The sequence below is a fragment of the Watersipora subatra genome, chromosome 10 (genome assembly GCF_963576615.1).
Source record: "Watersipora subatra chromosome 10, tzWatSuba1.1, whole genome shotgun sequence".
Lineage (NCBI taxonomy): Eukaryota > Metazoa > Bryozoa > Gymnolaemata > Cheilostomatida > Watersiporidae > Watersipora > Watersipora subatra.
In genome coordinates this window covers 59,909,744-59,925,900 of record NC_088717.1, presented here as the reverse complement: position 1 = coordinate 59,925,900, position 16,157 = coordinate 59,909,744, and the positions used below count along the sequence as shown (strand labels likewise).

Genomic DNA, 16,157 nt, shown 5'->3' with positions numbered 1-16,157 from the left:
ATATAGGTCGTAATATATGTTATCACTCGTAAAACATGTTGTCTGCGATCTCAAATTTAGGGATTTTACTCTATTATTTAATCGCATGGACATCGATATTTACTAAGTTAATTAACATTGTTAGTTTAATGCATTACTCGATCGACACGTTTTATTGACGAACAACAGAATTGTAAAAATTACTGTAGAGTTACTTCGAATGTGACTCCGAGTTTTCTGGGAATCAGGCGGTTAAAGTGCTACGGAGGAAGATAGGAGAATGGAGGTAAATTTATCTTTTACTTTGAGTCTCCTATAGATGTACTGTTGAGTTTACATTCAGATTATATTTCCCTGTTTGAGGTTATAATGTAATTTCCAGCGCGTGCGAGATACGTATGTACAGTGAGTTCTTGACGGCTTCTTTTTAATCCATAGCATCTAGCAACACAATGGCTTAGATTGATGAATATACTAAAAGTAATAATTAAAGTACTCACGAATACATTTACTAATTAATAGAATTATAACTTTTTGCTATCACCTATCATCGGTTTATAACTTTTTATCGTTCCACCTAGCTATATTTGCTTAAAAAGTTTCTTTGGCAGTTTTAGCTAGTAAATTAGATTTATGATTTGACTTTAGATGTTCACTTCTCACTTGTAGAAAGTGAAGAAAATCGATTGATCAATGCACATCTTCAACTTCCAGAGCCAAAGCTTCGAATCGTTGGCTTGGCGTACTTGTGCTTTTGTCACACATTTATTATTTTTAAAATTACACTCGCAATCTATCTAACTTCCAATTTGAAAGCTTTCAGTAGATACGCGTTAGAATGACATATCTATGAATGATATATATTTATTGCATTTGTTTTACTGATTACAGGATGTTTATGTCGTCCCACCAGCCGAAGCAGCTTTGTCAGTGTGGAAATTGCCATAAATGGGAAAGAGCGACTTGAATGTGTGCTGCATAAACCATGATGTTGTTTTTTGAGTTTGCTGCAGTAGATGAATTTGTCTTATTGTATCAGCTGAAACTATGTGAGTGGCCACGACTTGATGGATATTTTTAATAAAAGCTTTACGCCGAGATGAACAATTTTTTGCTTGTAAAATTATATAATAAAATAATATCGTTGAAAATAATGCAAAACATGATTTGCAGAACATTGAATATATCATAGCCCCGTTGAAACCTGTGCTGAAATATTTTCTGATAGATGGATTTATGAAGTGCAATCAGAGCTGCATGGACAGGCACTTTTGCATAGCTCGACCATTTGTTTAGTACTTGAATCAACTAATCAAATGTGACCAGTGAATTTTTTTCTACAATTTGATACCAATAATGACTTGATAACGTTGACAGTCGACTATGCAATGTACGTACATAACTTTTAGGGATGTAGCTGGTTTCGCCACATACTCTTTTCAAAGACGCAGCTTGCTTATTTTACTTACGGTAGTAAGAAACTAGTTTTCAGCGTGGGCAATGATATACAGCCCCACTCCCAGGATAGGCGACGGGCATAATGTGAGCGGCGCTTTTGGGAGGCTGTATATCATTAGTGTGGGTGGCGATGGAACTGTGCTGATACAAAGACCTTATTCTACATAGTTTGCTTGACAGAATTACCGTAGACCGGTAGAATTGGTAGTAGGTAATAAGATGTTTACACAGCATTTAGAAGAAGATAATATGACAAGTTTTTAATTTTCCTTGTTTGAGACCTTGGAGATATTGGTAATAATGTATTTGTAGCTGGATTTAAAATTTTGATCTAGCCAACACAAGCAAATACAAGATAAAATATATGCCAATAGAGCCGCGTAGGACGAGACTTTTATCGCAATAGCCGATGTGAATACGAGAGATAGGGACAGGTTGTATCACGCGTTACATCATTTTAGGCAAGTCTGGGCATGTTTTTCTAGCCTGAGCGTTTTAACCACGATCGAATCTTTTCGATTTTAATCTTCAAATATCTTGACAATGAGATCGCCCAACACAACAAACAACATATCAACTAATAGACAAAAAAAACTTTCTTTTAAAATCAACTCAAATTTGACGCAACCACATCTTTAAACAGAGAGCTACTACTAGCGATTATTGCTTTCAAAGTTTTAACGAAAAAAACGAAAAGCTTTGGAATTGGACAGTGAGAGAATTAACTGATATTGATATAAACGATTCATTATTAATACGAATTTGTGGACACTTTTCCACTGATAAGCTGATATTATGGGCTCAAAAAGATCAAATATTGTTAAATCACATGAATTACATAATTTTTTTTATTATATTTTTCAATACATCAGAGTCTTGGCATTTGAATGAGCTTTATTTAATGTTCAATACACAATGAATAATAGAACTATGAAAAACAGGGTGTCAAAAGTACGTCATGCAAAAAAAAACACACTTGGTTCAGGTTCTCAAAATGTGATGTCATAATTATCATTTAGCCTTAGGTAGTCGATCCCTTTCGCTGCTATTGAGGCTGGGCTTTTCTGTGACTATCGGTGCTGTTAAAGGTTGACTTACAACAAAATTCACATAACAGTTTTTTGGTATCAAAAGACTCACCATGTCTTACTCTGTTGTGGTGTAGGTGCCAAATATGTGGAAATGTGATTACAAGCTCTTAAAAGCTAAAAAACGAACAGAAAATCGCAGCCACCCAAGACTGCCGTAGTTTGGATTCGTTTTCCAAAACGGCTAAAATGTGACGTAGTTGTGCGAGATGGTTTCTGTTTACACTTTTATGCAACCTTATTCGTCGAAATGTTTTCACAAATATACTTCACGCTTGCAATAAAAACGATTTCTATTGTTCTTACGCGCCTATTTTATCGGCATCGTAATGCTGCAACTTTGCCCACTGATATCTTAAAACCTACCATAAAAATATGTTCAATTTTTTAATCTTGGCTTGAACGATTGCATATCATCCTCTGATAAACATGATGAGCCTTTTGGTCCGCTGTGATGGTCGAAAAATGCTGTAGAAATTGTTCGCGCCATATGGCGGGAATTGTAAGTCACATGATCAGATGTTAGTTTCAGTTCACGTTTGATCTATCGCAAAAAGCAGACACGCTTTCTCGTATTAAACTTGTTAATTTCAATTTGTCATGTCTAACGCGCCACATCGTGTTTGTGCAGCTGCCAAGCTGAGAAGCCCCTTTTTTCTTGGCCAAGAGCAGAGAAAAGACCAGACCTACACCGGGCGTGGAGCAACTGGGTGAAGCTGGATGTGACAAACTTTATTTATCCGCCTGCTTACTCTTACCTTTGCTTTCGCCATTTCAAAGACGCCATGTTTTCTAAACTGTTTGCATACTCCACATGTCACCAAAGCATGTGAGTAATTTATTTTATGAACTACTTGTATTAGTAGTAACTCGGGTTATTCTCTAGTATTCTCCTAATACTACTGTATTAATCTACATTTAATATTACAATATTAATGTCATTTAATTGTACTATGATATTATTAGTATTTTATCGTTTTAATTACGTGTATTATTCTTATTATAATAACAAAACTAATTCATACTGCATATCTATCTGTAAAACGTAATATATTATTCTATAATTGATAAAATAATGTTACGTTTCACGATTAATTTCACCAAATTTCTTAACCACACTCACTTATAGATATCTACTATATAAACGGCAATCGTTGTCTGTCTGTCCGCTTTATAGAGTACCGTACTTTTCGGACTATTAGCCGCTACTTTTATATAAGGGCGTGTCTATTCTGTGGTTTTTTTTCACCGCAAGGGCGCATTAACAGGAATCTCCGGTTAGTACACGCCTCTATTATAATACGTAACCTACTATTCATCGTAGGGATGGACGATAAATACTGATATGCTAATAGTATGAGTTGTCTTCTCGATATATTGAGTCACCGATAATTCCCAAATATGAGCAGTATAAATAAATTATATGGCGGTCTTTTTTTTCGATTCGATCGTACGAAGCGAACTGAATTAATATGTGTAGTAACGGTAAATAAATTATAGAGCGGTCTTTCTTTTTCCATTCGGTCGAACGAAGCCAACCGAACTAATATGAATACTAAATACCGTAATATGGACTATTAGCCGCTACTTTTCTCTGACGATTTGAGCCAAGCGGCTTATATAAAGGTGTGGCGATTCTGTTGCTTTTCTTTCACCGCTCGGGCGCATTAACCGAAATCCCCGGTTAGCACGCTTTTTAAACGGCAAATTTTCTGCCGTGTTAAAAAGCACCTTTCCTTGAGTTCTGCGGCCTATACAAAGGTGTCTATACAGCTATACAACTGTACTATTCTACTATTCATTAAATAAAATAAATTAACGAGTAGTTATTTACATGCAATTAATATTTACTACCAACGTGTACCGAGAAGGTCACGTAAACGTTTGTTTCTTGGAGCCACTGGAAAAACGCATTTCTCACCTACTAAATTTCCACATCAAAAAGGTAAGTGTTTCTTATACGATGTTGTATTGTCTATGAATTGCCACATCTCCACTACTTAATAACGTTGGATTTGCCGCTGTTCGTGATAGTGGGTCATGTTCATTTCCTTCAGCAGCCGAGTTACTAATTTTTTCCAGCTACGAGTAGGCCTACTGTAACTTACTATTACAGAACTTTCACGAGTACTCCGAGGGTTGCGATACGCTATTGTGAAAAGAAAGAGAGCAGCTGCTATCGACTTACTGTCACCCTGCATCAGCCATGACCAGCTATACGTCGCCTGCTCAAAAGTAGGCACACGCCGAAAACTGTTTCTTCATACGCCTGACAGAAAAACCAAAAATGTTGTCTATCCGCAAGTGTTGCGTTGAACTAAGGGGGAGAGAGAGAGGGAAAAGGAGAGAGCGAGGAGGAGAGGGGGGGAGAGAGGGGGGGAGAGAGGGAAGGGGAGAGAGAGGGAGAGCGAGGAGGAGAGGGGGGGAGAGAGAGAGGGAGAAGAGGGAGGGAGAGGGGGAAGAGGGAGGGAGAGAAGGGGAGAGAGAGGGAGAGCGAGGAGGAGAGGGGGGAAAAGAGAGAAGGAGAGAGAGGGGGAAGAGGGAGGGGGGAGAGAGGGAAAGAGAGGGGAGAGACGGAGATGTAACTGCATATTTGGAGTTGTTTTACAGTATGAAAGCCAACTTTCAATAAACCTTATTGCTGCACGTGAATCTGTTACTGTAGGCGGGTAATGCAGCTAGTGTTATATAAAATAGTTATTGTCATTTTCTGGTATCATCGTTAATAGCATATTAATATTATTAGATGATTATTATTAGTATTAGATGATGAAGAGTTTGTGCCAACCACTGAATACTGGGAAAAGTTTGAGCGCTATGTTGGCCAGCGTCAAACGCTCTCCAATTACATGTAAGATAGAGCTGAACTTAACCAAACTTGACAAAATATAAAGAATATCCATAGAGTTATTACTCACATTTTTATGTTTACAATATCATGGACTCTAATAAGGTTTTGTAAAATCTGTGTCATGATTGCATGGCTATATATTTATTCTTTTTCTGACCAAGCAAATATGATATAATAACAGGAAATAATGTTGTACAAATCTTATTGCAAGTCAACTATTGTGTTGGGATTTCAGACCCGAATCCTCCTTTAAAGAGGAGAAAATAATAGTGTGACAGCGCTCCAGCGACTATTTCACTGTCACGCCTGCGCCCTCTCCTGCTCATTCACGATGGTGCGAGAAGGCTGATGAGTAGAGTTCAAGGTTACATGTGCCTCCTGTCACCAATCGTACACTTGGAAAACAACTGCCAGGGTGAACAGAGCTCACGTCATCAACCCCCTGCTGGCAGCTGCATCACTCTTTTCTGGCGGATGCCTTACGCAGAACCTCCGTTTTCTGTCGCTCCTGAACATCGCGATACCAAGTCACAGCGTTTGCCTCTACCAACAGAGAGAATACTTACATGGTGTGAGTGTTAATATTTACCCATAAACTTGGAAAATGTGAGTAAAAGCTTGGCACACTAATTAAATAACAACATTTAGAAACAATTTTTTTATTGAAATGAAATTATGTCATCCTTCAAGCAAAATATATTATAATTTAAAATTCTGATTCTTCATCATAATATAGCACAAAAAGGGGGAAGAGGATTCTACATTCTTAGAGTAATGATAATGATACAAATTAATCTTGTATAATGAAGTTTTACAATATTTTACAGTGTATTGTTGAACAGTACACCCTGCATAACGAGGGATTGATGGCAGCAATCGATTGGGAGCTTGATTTGGCAGGTGACGGTAGATGCGATAATCCGGGGCATTGCGCACTATACGGGGCCTACACTATGATAGATCAGAGCTGCGATTTAATAGTCAGCAGCCATCTTGTCAAGGTAAAGCTTTGACAGTTTTTACTTCATAGCCTGACAAAAACCCAAATTTTTTAGTAGTTATCAATACATAAACATGAAGTTGCTGATCTAGCTAAATAATTCATTCAAATAATGTGAACGTGATTATTGGTCGTAACTTTCTTTACTTTGCAGTCAACGGAGACCACCATCTCTAATGCCATGGAGCTGGAAGGCTTCAAGCGATGCCAGTTCAATCTAATTTCCCACAGCCTGAGAGTGAGGTCCATTACAACGGATGTCGTTACAAAGGTTGTGTGCATACCGCAAGCTTGTGTTTTGGCTTATGCCGCAAATTCGTCGCGATGAGCGAAGGCCTCTACCTGCCTGCTTGGTGTCTAAGATTCGGGCTCTTTTCCCACCAACGGATGATGAAGAAGAGCTTGCAGACTTACAAACAAGATTTGCGGCATAAGCCAAAACACAACTTTGCGGTATGCACAGAACATTTTCCGAGCATTTGGCGATGGCTCTCCAAATGGGAATAGATTATCTACCAAAACAATTATTGAAAAACAATAATTGCTGATCATCAAAATAATCTCGATCTTTATATAATAAAATTATAAAACTAATACACTCTCTATATACTGTAGTAAGTGTACAAGCCAAATATAACAGTTCTTGTGTTCCACGAGTTCAGAATATGTGTGTTCAACCGATGCATTAAATGTGTAACACAAGAATTGTAGATAATGCTTGACACATTAGCATAGCTTTGGTGTTGTTGGCATTAAATGAAAATCCAACTCACTATGATATCGCAGGTAATTATTCCACCCCAACTCAAGGGGTGCAGGCACCACAAGTTTGTCCACACCAGGATGCATACACAGGCATTCATGCTCCCCGTGGTCATGGAGACGATGGGCAAACTCAGCATCATGGCAGCACAAACATTCAGGAAGAGATGGCATGTCTTGACAGCGCTTGCAGACACACCACTGTGTAGCCGGTGGTATTAGCTCCTGAAGAAATGAACAAATATGTCTATGCAACCATAGCTAATACATCAGGTCGATGTTATCCAACAGTATATGATTGCAGCACTAGATTTAAATATTAAAATTGTTAATGTTGTCATTCAAGAAAAGTCTGTAATTATTTTTTCGCAATATGAAGCGATAATTATCATCATTAAAATCATATATATATAATAATATTCGTTCTATCACTCTCTAGCTAAAACTATTACTACTAGCTAGCTTGGCACATAAGAGCTGGCTAGTGGCGGTGCTTACTTACTGGGAGGTTTGATTCTGTTGAGGATCTTCTTCAGATAGAGAGCCAGGCTCGAAACGCCAGGGTCTTAACTATTCAGAATTTGACACTTTTTATGATCGCAACTCAGACATGTACACGTACGTTGAATTGTCGGACGGAATGGCCAAGCTGAAACTGTAAAGTAGCGAGCATCTATATTTGATACGGGGTCTTAGGTAAAACCCGAAGTGTTTGTCATAAACTATTGCAACGATAAGTTTTATATTGAGCTTTTTATTGGCCTTTCAATTCATGCGAGAACATCACAAGAGAAGACAATAACCAAAATCCGCGAATACGTGATCGAAATCAAGAGATTCCAATCTACGGCGGCTTTTCGTTTTTGAGCTTTTAAGAGCTTGTAATCACATTTCCACATATTTGGCACCTACAACACAACAGATTAAGACATGGCGAATCTTTTGATACCAAGTAACTGTAATGTGAATTTTGTTGCAAGTCAACCTTTAAACCAAGTGAGCGCTAATAATAAACTAGGATTCTAGATAATCAACAATGCCGCTCAGTGCTAACTCCCGACCAATACAAACACATGTTCTGGGTTAACATGCTTCAATAAATGTACTGTCGTTGATAAAGGTAATGAAATCACATCGATTAAATTGTGACCTGAGCTTTCGTGGCCCTAGGACTACATGTCAATCGTACTTTCGAGAGATGACGCAATGCTTGAAACTAATTAGTCTCAGTCGCGACCCTCAACATCACAATAAAATGAGAGGGCTAGTGCATAATATCATCGGGAAAACATAGTATGGTGCTTGGAATTCTGAGTTATTTATCATAGAAAGAATCTGTACATAAAGAACTAAAGACACTGATTCCTTTGTCATCTTCAATGGTTCTCTGGAGTTGTCCTATCTTCGCCTGACACTAGCGTCATTATCGTAGCTGATAAATATAAGCGGTAAGCAATAAAATAGGCGGTAAGAGCACACAACACCGCATAAGAAAATTATGACGTCACAACTTCCGAGTCTATGACGGTTAACATTTTTGCGGTAGAGCCCTGGGGAAATCCTATAAACACCAACCAATGCCTGTCTCACCATGGCAAACAATAGCTCATTCGAAAGCAAAGACTCTGATGTATTGAAATATACAATAAAAAGATTAAGTAATTTATGTGCTTTAAAGTGGCGGTTAAATGGAGGTGGCATTCAATTAGAGGTTTTACGATATTTATGTATATCACTAACTCTACTACTGAACCTACACGATACTGAATCTTCACTTTTATTCATGTGTCTCCCAGGAAATGTAACAACAATGGCCTCCTTTACTGGTCATTACTTCATTAACTTTGTTTGTAAATGTAATCTTTCCATAGTTGTATATGTCTTTGTTTTAGTGCTATATGTAATTATTTGAAGTAATGAGCATTGTTGTGTTGAGCTTTGTAAAGAGTCGAAAATACAAAAATTCTACAAAAAGCAATTTATATTAGCATATGATAAATACAATCTAGTAAGCAAATATCTGAAGAGATTTATTTCTGTCGAGACTTGACTGTCGTTAGTTTATTTGACGGATCAGCTACAACTCGACTGCTATTAGCTTCTTACAAAATATCTGTAAGAAAAGTGCGCTAGATATCCCCAGTTAGTTACATATATAAACAAACTGAGCCAAGGAACCCAGGCTACGTATGATCACCGATTGCTGATACACTACACATGAAGTTTATTTCCGTTATGATGTGATGGACATAGCAAGGCATGAAAGTGGACACACAGGCACAATGAAAACAATGGGCAATACTCAAATAATCAGATCAAACTTGCACATTGACCGGATGAGGTCAAAGGTCATATAAACAATGCCAATAACTTGATGGCTTGATGACTGAGTTTGTAGAGAGACTTACTAGCAGTGGCAGCGAACCACCTTGTCACGTAGACAGCAAGGCCATAGCTCGCTAGCAACTGCACCATTTCATCTGAAGCTGTAGAAGTGATGCCTCTATTTATCGCCTGACAATTAGACACCATATCACAAATAGTACAAAGCGCAAACTATACGATCAATTCGGAGATAGTACAACTAATGTAGATTATACATGGTATGACTAGAGTAGAGTAAAGGCGTGGTCACACGAGCACCGAACCGAACTAAATGACGCAAAACGACGTCGCTCTCAGCTGTAAAAAGTTCGGCCGAAGACATTTCTGGCCGAAATGAACCATTTCGGTACTGCTCGAAATTTCGTGGCCGGACCCTTGCTCTTCATGGCTGGTTAAAATTCTAGAATTCTAGCGAGCACGCGTCACATTTCTCCTTACGTGCGCTTGAGTAAAGCTAAAAAAGAAATGGGACGATACTTTTATTTCCTTAACTAAACAACATGAAGCAATTTACGGCAAGGTTCACCCGGACTTGTGATTGTGTTGCATAAATGTGAGATGTTGCACTTCAGTTTTGCATAAATGTAAGAGAATTGTGATTTTCTTTCGTGTAGAATATAAGTAATGGGTCATATTCATCCTGATGAAGTATCGTTGACTGATTTATTTATGTAAAACCACAGTACTATGATAAAGACTGTTTCTGTTTGTTATGTACTCAGCATAGAAAAACATTCATATGTTAATAAAAAAATATAATTATGTTGATGGGAAGGGTTGGCAAAATCTTGGTATCGAGTGATTTATTTTGAGCAGCTGAACGATTTTCTGATAAATCTGTTGTGTAATTATAATTTATAATTGTTCCTCAAAGTTTTTTGTTTACAATAGAAATATTTAACTCAAATACATAAAAACTACTAATGAAACCGTGTCCTGTCTCTATACGTATGGTATCTAGGAAGCAAAGTTACTTCGGTGGCCGTGTGACATGTGCCACGAACCGAACCAGCCTCCGAACCGAACCTACGTCGGTTCGGTGCTCGTGTGACCACGCCTTTAGTGCGACCAGATGGAGAGGGTGTGATCGGATTAGAAATGGTACAACCAGATTAGAAATGATATGACTAGATTAGAGATGGTACGACTAGATTAAAGATAGTACGATTAGATTAGAAATAGTACGGCCAAAGTAGAGATGGTACGAATAGATTAGAGATGGTATGACTAGATTAGAGATGGTACGCCCAAATTAGAGATGGTACGCCCAAATTAGAGATGGTTCGACCAGGTTATAAATGGTGCAACTGGATTAGAGAAAGTACGACCAGATTAGAGATGGTACGACCAGATTAGAGGTAGGACTAGATTACATGATAGTAACAAGGCAATGACGGTACGATCATTCCAAAGATGGAATGTTATTGACATAATGACCTCACAATTTACAAACATGTTCACAATCACTCGCGACAGATGGCAAGTAGTGCTTACCTGCTCAGCCAAGTCTGGTACCATTTGTGTTACAGCCAAAGGGGCGATGAATCGGAGCAGCATCCAAAACTGTCTGACCTTACGAAATTTTCCAAAGAGACCAGCTGCTTCCATATCATCGATAGCCACCACATCTCTAGAGTTGTCTTTACATGCATTATTGAGTGCAAAGCTGTGACTGATTATCTCCTTTCCATCTGAGTTGCATTCTGCAATTTTGTCTTCATCACGAGTGAGTTCTTCTTGATCGACTCCTTTAGTTGTGGGGTCTGCCATTAATGCGGTCTGATCTTTTGTCCGAAAAAGTCAAAGAGGTAACATTCCAGCATGTACAAATTGAATGACCCCAGCATCCATTTCCACAGCTTAAAAATGTTTGAACACAAATTTGACCTTTTCTAAACGACCATTGGCTACTAGCACATTGGCTACTAGCACATTTCTAGTTGACAAGCCTTCTTACCAGGCTTCGTAACATGACACACTATTGACATCACATGACACACTTTTGGCCACTGAGCTAGAATAGATAGGCTCTCGTAATTAATGCATCATAGAATATCCTCTAATAAAAAGAGATCATAAAAACAACTACACTGAGAGTGCTCCTCTAAGCTGATGAAGAGGTCTTCTACAAGCACTGCTATACAATGTGGTTATGCCAAAACGTAACTGCATTTAACAAGTGCACAATGAAAGAGCTTTACGTTACTACAAAGGCAGCCACAAATATAGTTTACAATAAGAAATAACAAATGCAATAACAAATCTTTTACAATAAGATAAAAACTGCAACACCAAGATCTTTTTACATTTTTTAGAGTTTCGGGAAAAGAGCCCCCACCTGTCAGAGTTCCTTGTTTTGAAGTTTAAAATGTTAATAATATCTCAAATGTTAATAAGCGTGTACTATCTGTAATGGTCACTATGAAGGAATCTTTGCTCGACAGACATGTAGGTGTTAACATATACACACATGTAGGTGTACACATATACAGGATGGGATGTACATAGAGGTGTGTACACATATGCATGATGATTTGTGCATAGAGGTGTGTACACATATACAGGATGGAATGTACATACATACATGTGAGTACACATATACAGGATGGGATTTACATAGAAGTGTGTACACATACAAGATGGAATGTACATATAGGTGTGTACACATATACATGATGGGTTGTGCATAGAAGTGTGTACACATATACAGGATGGGATGTATATAGAGGTGTGTACACAATACTTCACATTAAATAAAATAATTAATTTTATCTACAAAGACACATAAAATATAATGCTCATATGAGTATGCTGGCTATTTTAGGCTAGGTTCTTTATATGAAAGCGATCATCGAGCAATTACCGGTCTACATAGCACCATCATATATACAAACAGAATGTCAAGCACAAAAAATCATAAATATTATTAAAACAATCCCATGACTCTATAGAAAGTGAGCTGGAGCCAGGGTGTGCGCACTACTAGCAACTCATAGTTACACATGTAACAATATGTTATACTAATAACCCAAACATATAATACTTATACTGATAACCCACACAAATAACACTGTGGTACACTGATAACCCACACAAATAACACTGTGGTACACTGATAACCCACACATATAACACTGTGGTACACTGATAACCCACACATATAACACTGGGTTACACTGATAACCCATACATATAACAATATGTTAAACTGATAACCCACACATATAACACTGCGTTACACTGATAACCCACACATATAACACTGTGTTATACAGTGAAACACAGATAACTCAAACTTCAAGGGACCGAGCAAAAGTGTTCGAGTTATTAGAGCGTTCAAGTTATCAGGACAGTCATAAGTGCACGTATTTATCAGTAGATACATGTACATATACAAACTATATATCAATCAAAAGCATAGATTGCTTGTTGCAAGTTAAAGGGTCTCTTGTGTGAAGTTTTAAATATTTTTAATCAGAAAGTATAGATATTTTTCTATCACTTGAGATTTGTTTGTTGCTTTAGGTGATGTGACTGCCAGGACGTTCTCAGATTAAAATCGGCAAAACTTGATCGCGGTTAAAACGCTCAGAAAAAATACATACGTATTTTTCTACCGAGCGTTTTAACCAAGATCAATTTTGCAGTAAGTCAGTTATTACAAAACTGCTTTACTATTAAAAACCCATTATCAATTTTGCCGATATTACTTTAAAGTTATCCAAATTTTACCTCGCTTTTCTTGCTTTCGGAGGGCTTATCGCTAAGCGGATGTTTGGTAAAATTTGATTTTTGCAAACCTTTAGAAAAGTCGTTAATGAAAATATTTGCCGATGTTGGTAATAACGAGGCCTAAGAACTACTAAAAGTTGATGTTTATCTCTATGGCTTGGAATAAAGTGATATTCTAAAGCGATAGTAACAACCGTCTCGGTAGCCGTTTGGAAAAAACTGTTCGAGTTAACGGAGTTTCGGTCGAGTTATCTAAAGCCATTTATCATTGCGTGGGAACGGACCGAGCAAATCCATTCGAGTTAACCATGTGTTCAATATATCCGAGGGCGATTTATCCGAGTTTCACTGTATTTGTTATATTCGAACTTACCGCGAGAGGTTCGTGAATAGAAGTGATAGAGTGAATACGGTGTATGTTTAAGTCACGTGAAATTGGCACACGAGATCCTTACAGCAAGTCCTAAGCTTTTACAGCTGGTATAGAAACAATCTTGACCTTGACTTAACCGCAAGCTGTAACTTTGACTTTAAGCCGAATTATTTAGATAGGATTATCCAACATGCCCCTCCCTCGGAGAATAGGGAAAACAATTCGCAGGTAACAATTAAGCTCCGGCAATTATTACAGAAGCAGGGATTTTCGCATTTCCACAAGCTGAATCAAGCACAATCATAGAAGAAGGAAGCCAAAGCAATGTCGTTAAGAGAGCTTCAAGAGAAATCAGCGATTGACATTAGATTAATTTATCGCAAGCGTAGCATCATGGAGCAAATAAAACTCATTTCCAACTAGCATTGGCGTACATGCCCATTGACCAGTTAAAATTCACAAACAGGTGATATACATACATATGTGTGTAGCCGATTTCAAAGTTCCAATATACTATTTTTTCAAAAGCGTCCGATAAAGCGTTCCATGCACTTTTGATGGATAAACTTTTAGATTATGGTTTTACGAATGACATTCTTTCTTGGATTTTAAACAGATAGAACACAGAGGGTGGTTTTAAACGGTTCTTTTTGACAAGTTAAGGCAGTAACCTCGGGGGCTCCTCAAGGGTCGGTCCTTGGCCCCACACTCTTTGTATATTCCCACGACCAAATGAGCGGAAGCTAAGTTTGGGAGTTTTTATGATAAATGCATGTGCACACGTCTTACGAAAATTATTCATCAACATTGAGACGAACCCTTGTATCAAAATTTCATCAACAAATTTAACCATCGTTTTGTAGATTAGTTAAAGTATAATAACGATACAAAACACATACAAACCTATTTAAATATGTTACCAAGCTTTGTAAATTATCGAAATTCTCTTAAAACTTACCCATCTGATCGGATTATACACAAATAGACAGATTCATTTGGCCGAAAATCGTTATTAAAAATTGCTAAGCCTCACTTTTATCAAAAGGTCCCGAAATTGAAACGCCCAGCGACAGGGATAGAACGATTAAGTCGTGCGCAGTTCACGAAAAAAAACGTGCACATTTCACCAGTCTATAGCATTGTCGAATTGCCAAAGGTTTCTGTAATTAACGTAGGAGTACTGAAATCGTTTCATTTTTGCCGATTTCAAAGTAACTGACTTTTTAGAAACATTCGAGTACTTTGGTATTCTAACTGATGTCCAACGCAGTGTAAGTAAAGGAAATGATGATGATATTTTTTTCTAACGATTCTTATGAGATTACGATATTTAATTATAAGTTTGGATATTATTCTTGATACTTCTTGATATTGTTAGCTATGACGTTTTTAAATGTAAACAAAATAGTGCATTGGTTTTATATTATTACTATATTAATAATATTGGTTATTCTAATAATATCAGTGCATTTTACTTCTAATATTGCATTTCTCATATTGCAGCGGGAGAGATATAAACATATAATCTTTTCTTTTCATTATTGCTGTTTGTCATGACCAAACACTTTTTTAAATAGATTTTCTAAAAATCTATATAAATATCACTCCGTGATATTGTTAGCTATGACGTTTTGAAATGTAAACAAAATTGTACATTGGTTTTATACTATTACTATATTAATAATATTGGTTACTCTAATAATATCAGTGCATTTTACTTCTAATATTGGCCAATATTTCATTTCTCCTATTGCTGGGGGAGAGATATAAACATATAATCTTTTCCTTTCATTATTGCTGTATGTTGTATATAATAACACACACACACACCCAGTACATTACAGCTACCATTGCAGTTATCCTATTGCACTGCAGTGCCATTTGACTGCTAATATTGCATTTCTCAACCATCAGTACCCTTTCTTTTTTCCAATATCACTTTGGTCGTGGGCTGTATGACAGTGGAATTTCTAGTAATATTATTGTCCTTGGCACCTCACTGCATATTAATGACATTAGTCATTCCCTGACTTCAACAATTCGCCTATATGCTGATGATGCATTGTTGCATCATCCAGTTACCAGTGCTGCTTCTGTTGAAGTCTTTCAGGAAGATTTGAATATCTTGGAGAAGTGGACTGAAAAATGGGAAATGTTTTTTTAATACATCTAAGTGTTCTGTTATAAATTTTAGAACTTCAGAGATTGTTGATTTTCCTAGTGTACAGTATAAACTAAGCAATGTGGTTTTAAATCGTGTTACTAGTATCAAGTATTTAGGAGTTTTTATAACTAGTGATTTCAACTGGAGTGAGCACATCTATAAAAAAAACATTCAGAAGCGATGCAGGTTACGGGCACGCTCAAATGTAATCTTTCGACAACACCACCTAAAATAAAGCTGAATTTGCATCAGAGGTGTGGGGACCCCGGCCTGAAATCTCTTATTCAATTACTTGAGATGATCTAAAACAATGCTGGTCGGTTTGTTAGTGGCCTGAAGGAGAGGGAGGATGTTACCAAAGAGAA

At 37.3% G+C, this 16,157-nt stretch overlaps 2 protein-coding genes across 9 annotated transcripts in view; both read right to left on the bottom strand.

The window, feature by feature from the left end:
- The window catches only part of LOC137405554 (progressive ankylosis protein homolog), a 45,878-nt gene extending 31,944 nt beyond the window's left edge, over positions 1–13,934 (bottom strand). For 4 of the 5 annotated variants that reach the window (XM_068091833.1, XM_068091838.1, XM_068091836.1 and 1 more), the window contains exons 1-2: positions 11,018–11,437; positions 9,547–9,652 (exon numbers count right to left, since the gene is read on the bottom strand). In XM_068091833.1, the coding sequence (XP_067947934.1) occupies positions 9,547–9,652; positions 11,018–11,293 (382 nt within the window). In that variant the 5' untranslated portion in view covers positions 11,294–11,437. Of the gene's footprint in view, positions 1–9,546; positions 9,653–11,017; positions 11,438–13,628 lie in introns of those variants that run through there. The other variant, XM_068091834.1, reaches the window with a different exon arrangement.
- LOC137405556 (progressive ankylosis protein homolog B-like) overlaps positions 1–16,157 on the bottom strand; it is a 165,725-nt gene that overhangs the window by 37,399 nt on the left and 112,169 nt on the right. The window lies entirely within an intron of this gene.